The sequence below is a fragment of the Dromaius novaehollandiae genome, chromosome 7, assembly GCF_036370855.1.
Source record: "Dromaius novaehollandiae isolate bDroNov1 chromosome 7, bDroNov1.hap1, whole genome shotgun sequence".
Lineage (NCBI taxonomy): Eukaryota > Metazoa > Chordata > Aves > Casuariiformes > Dromaiidae > Dromaius > Dromaius novaehollandiae.
This window is the reverse complement of record NC_088104.1, coordinates 11,773,130-11,781,342: the sequence shown is the minus strand read 5'-3', so window position 1 is coordinate 11,781,342 and position 8,213 is coordinate 11,773,130. Positions and strand designations below refer to the sequence as shown.

The following is an 8,213-nucleotide window of genomic DNA, read 5'->3' as shown; positions in this document are numbered from 1 at the left end:
TGTTTGCAGCAGGATGAAAAATTCAACTGAGGAAAACCTTAAAATTAAACTTTGGTTTGCCTAATGTTACTGAAATCAGAATATCAGCATGGAACCTGTATTTCGGCTGAGCAGAAGTTGAGCATAACTAACAGGACAAATCCATTTCTTCTTTGCTTTGCATTTTAGTTTTTCTCTTCTGTCACCAACCATTGCTAAAAGAGCAACAGAATTATAAAATTTCTTATGTTATAGATTAGATTTCTAATTATAGTTAAAACAATCTAAAAGCAGTATATGCTTCTCTTCACATGGAAAGCTTTAGACAATAAAAAAGCTGAGACATACTAATATCCATAGTTTTATTGTATCCTTTTATAATACTGACTAGAACGCCAGATTTAATAATATTGGATGCAGGTATAAAAATAATCCAATCCTTAAAAATTATATTTTGCTACTACAGTACTGTGTAATTAGTGGAGACTGAAAATATGATACAACTTTAAATAATACTGGTTTGGAACAAGTCCTTAAAAACCCAGCAACTTGGAAGCTAACATTCAGAGAGATGGGAAGGGAAACCCGGACAATGTCAAGAACATAAAGCAGGTCCACGTTCAGGTTAATAACAGAAGCACAAACAAATGCTGAAACTTTGCCTTTTGAAATAGGCTTCACTAAAGGTGAGCTTTACTCTGCAATTCTGAAAGCTGTTCCCGGAAACCATTATGATTTTACCTACGAAATTTTGCTTCCTGTTATGAAAAAGCCCTGTAGAATTTCAACAGGGCTTAAAACAAACAACCGAGTTTACCCGAATTTCCTTAAAAAAAGAAACAATTGAATATTTATTCTGTAATTTTTTTCCTTTAAAGAAAACCATCCCACCAGACTTTAAAAGAAGCATTTTGTATCAGGCAAATTCTCCGGCGCTGCCTAGCACCAGTGACCCTTTTCACAGTACTCCACAGGACCTTTCTGCATCAGGGTGTAGCGTATTGCAGATTTGCGGGCCACTTGCTGCAGTAATTACTCATGCAAGACTCCCATCCCTTTCAGCAAGCATTTTACCAGAAAAAAGACCGAGGGGCTCAGCATTTACATACTACTTTTGAGGAACATCAGGGCACCCTCGCTAGGTTTTCCCTCAGCAGAGCTATTGCTCGCACGTAACACAAACCACACGCCGAACCGGTCTCATCCTATGTACGATCTTACAGTACAGAAGTCACGGTATTACACTGACCTTAGACATTTAGTTCTGCAAAACAATTAAGTATATTCTTTTCTTCGCTGAACTGACTCCCTCATCCCTTAATGGATTTCTCTCCTGCTTTTCAGCTTCAGCAATTCAAGGGAACGAAGAATTACATACACACTGCAAGGCTCCCGAAATCTTACAGGCACACAGCGCGCACCCCTTCCCACGCTGGCAGATTTTTTTTCATTGCCAGAGGGGCAGGCAAGTGCGAATCAGTAGCTCCTGCACTCAGAGAACTCTCCTCGGAGTATTTCTCTGAATACCGAAAGCACCTCTATCTCCCTAGAAGATCTCAAACTGTAGGAAACAGGTCGTTTGATTAGTAAAGGATTATCCATCCAAAACAATTTCACAAAATTCACATCCATCGTCTTCTCGGGGAGGTGTTTCAGATCTCGAACAATAACCTGTTTGCTCAATCTCACATAATGTAGGTTTTGCTACAGCAAAAACTATACTTCTAAAAAATAAATACAACATTGAAAGGCAGCAACAACACCACAGAAGCGGGCAGAACGGAAAGCCAAACGCATGCATGTTGTACACCCAAGTCACCCTGAAGGTGGGACAATCCAGGCCTAGGAAAAACCCCATTACAATCCCTGGGAAAGTTATCCTGGTCAGTATAGTGGATGCTGGATTAGGTCCTTTGTGTGTAAAGAGGAAAAAACAATAGTCAGCATAGGAAGAACATTTAAGTAAAATGCATCCGTTCTTGTTCAATTTAAGGAAGAAAACTAAAGATTAAACATTGATATGAGGGAATGAGAAGACCAGATGGATTTGGCACGGATATTGCCATTGACCAGAATTAGAGAGGAGTCCTGGGGAAGTACTTCACGCGTCTACAGCAATGTCTGACCCGACTTTACTGGTCTGTAAGGCCCCTAGAGGACAGGCATTACAACGGCTGGGACAAACAGTTTCACAGTGACAAACATTTCTCGCTAAATGCAATTTATTGCTATTTTCTAGAAGTCTTTTTACTATTGCAAATCACTTTTAGAGGTCTGGCCACAGGGAGAGCCTCAATAGCTGACTGTGGTGCCAGGACTTTATGGAAAGGCTGCTGCAGCAATGAGATTTCTTGCTGCCATGTTACTTAACGCTTTACATGTGCAGGGAAAAAGGCATGAAAATGCCCGTCTCGTGCATTCCTGACGTAGCCAAATTTAGTGCTTTGAGGTTTCATTGGCATGCAAAAGCACCGCGGTTTTTTCCAGTCAGGCGTGGGAGGGGTGGCGGGGTGAGCAGCAGGGCATGACAGGCACGTGGGATGGCTGCTTGTACCAGCGTGCCTTTTGAACGATGCCCCAAACCTGCATTTGGCTGCTCTGGTTATTCTGCCCGCCGCCTCTCGCGGGCTGGCTGCCGGGGGTGTTGCTGGGGGTGAGGGGCTTTGGTCAACAGAACCGGCAGAGCGCTAACTTTCTCCTGTCCAGTAATCAGCTTTTCTTCCAAAGTTAATCGGAAAGACTCCCACACAGCTGCCCAAGGGCCCCGCTGACTGCTTCCCTACCTGTACATACCAGCCAGGAGCAAGAACAGATTTCTCTTAGGTGTTAGTGCGGTTTTTCTCCCTTTCCCTCCATCTGGCGACCCACTTGCAGCCTCCTAGCAAGAAACACGCATCCTCCACCCCATCCTCTTGGCTGGGATAACGGAGAACGCTTCCCTTGGCAAAAGGATCCGCTGTGGTCAAAATCTGCGTTTTGGGGCAGCTGAAATCAACCTAAATCCTCTGAGAAATCAGGCTACATTTATTTAGATGTCCTAAGGAGTAAAGTACTTAACACAGAGGCAAGTGGGGACTGAGAGGGAGGGTAGAGACCCACCTCCCTGGGACGGGAGTAGCAAACCCCACTCCACTGCTGGGGGGAGCTTCTGCTGACCGCCGTGGTTAGCGAGAAACGGCTGTCACAGGCAGAAGCAGACAAACAGGATCCTGGTGACAGTTTTACTAGTCGCAAGCTGCACAGAAACAGGTCACAGCCCCGCCGTGGCTGGGAGAGTCCCCTTGCCAGTGAGCCGCGGTATTAACTAATTGCAATAAATGAACGGCCACAAATTGCAGCAAACTGCCCTGCGCACGGGCAGCGGCGGAGCCAAGAGCCCGCGGGGTTTGGGGGAGGACGGGAGCATTGCTGCGCGGGGAGCAGCTGGGCTCGCCGAGAGCCGCGCTCAATAACTTGTCGCTGCATAGCGCCGGCTCTGCAAAGAGTTCCTGAAACTCACTGCGTGGGAAAGTACCCCTGCTAACCCCAGAGCTGACTGCTGCTTAAATCCTCTCCTCCCAGCTGAAAGGGGACTCCTAGGGCACCCAGAGAAGGTGCTGCCAGGTCAGAAGACACCCCTTTCCTCCTTCCTGTGGACTACACATTTGCTCCATGACTTAGTTTTTCTTACCAAAACTAAAAGGATGCAAAGGACAAATTCACAGAGCAGATTTTCCAATGTTTACCTCCTCTGACAGGCATAAAGTTTCAGTGCAATAAAACTCAGGTATCTCTTTTGGAAAAGGCCAAGTTTTACACCCCTCACGCAGAAAATCCTGCTGGGTTTATTGAAACCCTTTCACTCCAGTTACAGCATTAAGAAGAATTAAGGTTATTAAGAAATGAAAATGAATTACTTGCAGACTTCTGTGCAATCTGAATTAGAAAATAGTTCTATCACGTTTCCTACTCAAAGTACTTGCAGTTTGCTGCAAGACATACGGGCCAGGAGTTTGGTTAATACAACCCAAATGCTACTCTTTATATAAAAAGGACTGATCCACAACATTGAGTTGATGGTTCAACCTTTGTCCTTTGCAGTAGCCACTTAGCACACACACGCACACTTCACAATACACGGTCTTTGAACTAACCAAGCAATTAAGCACATCTGCCTATAAGCACATGCCTAAATACTTCACTGTCTGGAAGTGCTGGCACATGGTTAAATCCTACTGTCATGGCCGGGACATGCTCACTTTTTGCTAAGCTGTTCTAAATATATAGAGGCAGACCCCAGCGCTTGTCTAAGTGCTCGGGATTTAGAGTCAGCAGCAAGTCCCGGCTTCTCTCTTTTGTTTATAGCAGAGACAAAACCCTCCTCTGTGCCACGGGAAAGGTGACCCTTTCCAACTTGGCACTCATCAAAAACAGAGCTGGTGCTATGCAAAAGCAGCAACTCACCCTCGGAGAGGCTGTGAACCCTACCAACGTCCTCCCTGGGAGCCCCCAGAGCACGGCAGGACCAAGCCCTTAGTCCACCTCATTCAAGGCACCCTCTATAATTAGGGTATTGGCTACTAATGAATCGGAGAAGAACATCATTTACTGGCTGGAAACACTGGTTAGAGCGGCAGAGGGCAGTTAGCTTTTGTGCTTTACCTGTTAAGCTATTTTGCACACTGTAGCTAGAGCTTTCCTTTAAATATAGCCCCTCAGGCAGCCGTACTTCCCAGGAGCAGCTGATCACTTCCTCCCTTGATCTGCGACAAGCTGCGTGCTACCACCTGCAAGTCCGGCTGTGGATCAGGCAGATGTGAAATCAGCTGCACCGTCACCATAAAAATCACACAACAGGAGTGAAGCACACTGCCCCTGGGCACACGCAAAGATCCGTTTCTCCGCAAGACCGCACAGCCGTTTCTACAAGCAGGTACAGGGTGAGGCTTGAAGCAACACTGCGTGTGTACGCTACGGATGGTGCACCAAGCTGCGTCTTCCCAGGCACGTTTGCGGTGCTTTTGCCACCTTGCAATCTGGAGAACACAGAAGCAGACGGGAGCAGGGACCAGAAACCTCTCAGTCCATGCAGCTGATGAATGCCTTGTACTCGCTCGTCGTCCTCTGGGTAGTCGTCCTCACTTTGGGCAGGGAACACAACCGCCTTCGGAGTGCTGGGACAGGATCTGGAGGCTCCTAGCGCCTGCAGGACACGAGTAGGGTGACTGCTCCCTGAGCGAGGGCACCCCGTCACCGCAGGCTTGCTGCGGGGGAGCAGCCCCGCAACATGTCCACGTTTGACCTGCTGCTGTCACTTGGCGGTAGGCACTTTGGGGGGCACCTCCCATGGTCCCCAGTGAGCTGAGCTCCCTTGTAGGCACTGTGTCTCTTTGAGCACTGAGGGGGAGATGGGAGTACCGGGAAGTATACGCGTTTTAGTGAAGCTAGATTATGAACACACTACAGAGATGGTGGGTTAATAGCTAAGGAACTACGCTATTCTTTGCTGTCCTCATGCAAGCAGCCAGCTTGAATTAAAAGCACAATGATACTCAAGGTAAGGATTAGTGCATCTGGACAGGCCTTGGATGACTCAGTATATCCTTGCAGTGAAGATAAGCTGTAAAAATACTTTGTAATAAAGATCTCTTTCAACACCCAGCTCAGGAAGGAATGAAGTCAATAAGCTTTCAATCTGATCTTTGGTGAGGAATATACTGACTTAATTCTGCAGCTTGTGCCAAGTCATTAGTGTAAATTAACACACCTATGTCAGGAAACCTGCCTGGTCTGAATAACTCAAAACTAGGATGGATGAAGGCAAAACAATTTGAAACGTGTGATCTTTGCTCTGCCAGGATTCAAAGCATTCTGTTTTTCTCTTGTCAAATGCAACCAACTGCAGCGAGCTGCATTTTCCAATGTACTGAGTCCCCCTCCACGCCTCCCACTGAAGTCAAGGCGGGCTGTGAAGGCTTAAAGCTATGTCCCACCTGCAGTGTTCATTCATGGTCTACCTGCCCAACCAGGGCTACACCATTATCACTCCTATCCAAATTCCAAGCAAGGAGCGTGGTGAGTTCCCAGCTCATATTTTTCTTCTTTGTAGTAAATGTTCCTGTTAGCAACTATTTTAAGTTATATTGCTGTTTTTATAGGCATATAAAACCCTGCCAGGAAACAGAGCCTCTTAAAATCCTACACGGAAGTACTCTCATGACCTATAGAGGTATCGCTTTTGAACAATGCTGGTTGACAAAACAATGACGCACTGAGACTTTTCCCTCCATACAGGAGTAGTGCATGGGATTGGCTGCATCTCTTTGTCAGTTTGCATCGCAGTGGTATGACTAACTTTCCTGTACTCCTTGGAGACAACCAACCCACAAATTCAGCCAACATTGCCAGGCTTCAGCACAGACCGAGCCTTTTGGAGAACTTCTACCAGCGAGAACGTAAGGGCTAGAGGACAAGCCAGCTCCCCTCTCGTGCAGGAAGCAGAAGGCAATGTGGCAGGAGAAAAGGGAGCTGACATACTTTTGCTACCAAAACCAGTCACACGGTGACTCTTTGCACGAAAGCTGGCTAAGAAGACAAGCACAGTCGTCAGCCTGACAGTGAACAGTATCTGTAAACAAAATACTCCCTAGTGGTATTTGATTCAGAGTGCCGGGCACAGCTCATCTGCCTGCGCTGATCTATGCTTGCCCCATAGCATGGAGTAAAGGAGCAGCACGGCGCAAAAATGGGGCACACACATTAGCTTTCACCTGGGTCTTTCACTGGTCTGCACCTTGAACCGTTCCCTCCTCCATCTTCTCTTGGCAGCTCAACAAGCATAACAGTTTCTCGGGGCAGCAACGCCCTGCATTGAGTTCAAAGTCCTTCCTGCTGTTAAATGGGAAGAGCAAGACTGATGTGAGCTGAACTGCCACAGAAGGCACCCGGTGCTCAAGGGCCACAAAACTGTGTCAATCTTCCACTCCCTCTCTGCCCTGCTAAAAGTAGTCTCTTCTTCTGGTTTCGTCACTAATGAAAGATGGATTGTACTGTCCAGGGTAGATGCACGAATGTCGAGATCCAGGCAAACCAGTGTAGGGAGGATAAAGTCCGTTTCTTTCCAGTTCAGGATTTCTCAGTCCAGTTGGCTGTATTAGCAAAAATAATTAAATAAAAAGGGTCTTATTCTCACACTCAAATACGCTCTCAAGCACAGTCTTTCCACCCTTCCCAGCAGTCATTTCAGCAGGCAGCAGGAACAACGTCATCACTAATGATCTCTACAATCTTGAATGATTTCTACTGTGGGAGTTATACATTGCCTAGAGGGGATTATTCTGATCCAATCTAGTTTTAACATATTGGCCATTAGCAATTCGAATTTTACCTAACCCCATGTGCAGTCTCAATGCATGGTTAATTTTTAATCCTATGAGAGCTGTGCTGATGAGCTCAAGCACTGAAATAACTCTCACAAGAAGGATATTGTCCCAGAGTTATCTTTAAAAGAAACTCTTCCAGAAAATCAAAGTTGTTTTCTCACTTTGAATATGATCTGGAAGCACTGCTCTCACCATTAACCATTAACCATAGGTACCCACCCTTCCAACACAGGAACCTGAATTACACATCAGAAACAAGGTGATCTGACTCTCCACTTTTTCCCCTCTCTTACTCAGGCAACTCTCCTGGGGACACTTGATTGAGGAACTTTGCTGTCTAAGGCCAAGACTGTACAATCCTTTCACCTAGTAAGAAACATTAAGCCACCTGGTTTGATCTGTTACAGAGCAGATCCAATGCAAAGTTCTCATCACCTACTCCTCACTGAAAAGCTCCTCCTTCTAGTTGTCAGCATAATAACAGTCTTCAGAAAAGTTTAGGAAGCGCATTGTCATTTCCAAGTCTCTCACTGAAAGCAATAAGGAAGATTAATTCCCTTCATACTGCGTAACCCAGTAAACTTGCTTGGCGGAAACTTAAAATACAAATCAAAAAAAAAAAAGTACTGCTCCCTGCTCTAGAAAGCAGGATCCCAGAACGGGTGATATGGGTGAAATCCTGAAACCTTCAGTCACATGAGCAACCCGCCATACCTTGGGGACATCCAGTATGTTGATACAGCTTAGTGATGGGTGATATATGAACATCACAGCTCTGGATATAGACATTAGCAACCGGTACTAACCATGCAGGTATTACAGTGTCCGCGATGCCTGGTCTTGTGTGCCCTTCTCTGCCCTACATAGCCCCAT

The 8,213-nt window shown here is 46.1% G+C and overlaps 1 protein-coding gene across 2 annotated transcripts in view; it reads right to left on the bottom strand.

Annotated features, from left to right (window-relative positions):
- Positions 1 to 327: 327 nt before the first annotated feature.
- HEG1 (heart development protein with EGF like domains 1) overlaps positions 328 to 8,213 on the bottom strand; it is a 56,938-nt gene continuing 49,052 nt past the window's right edge. Inside the window, exon 22 of one of the 2 annotated variants that reach the window (XM_064514681.1) lies at positions 328 to 5,161. In XM_064514681.1, the coding sequence (XP_064370751.1) occupies positions 5,155 to 5,161 (7 nt within the window). In that variant the 3' untranslated portion in view covers positions 328 to 5,154. Of the gene's footprint in view, positions 7,107 to 8,213 lie in introns of both variants that reach the window. The other variant, XM_064514680.1, reaches the window with a different exon arrangement.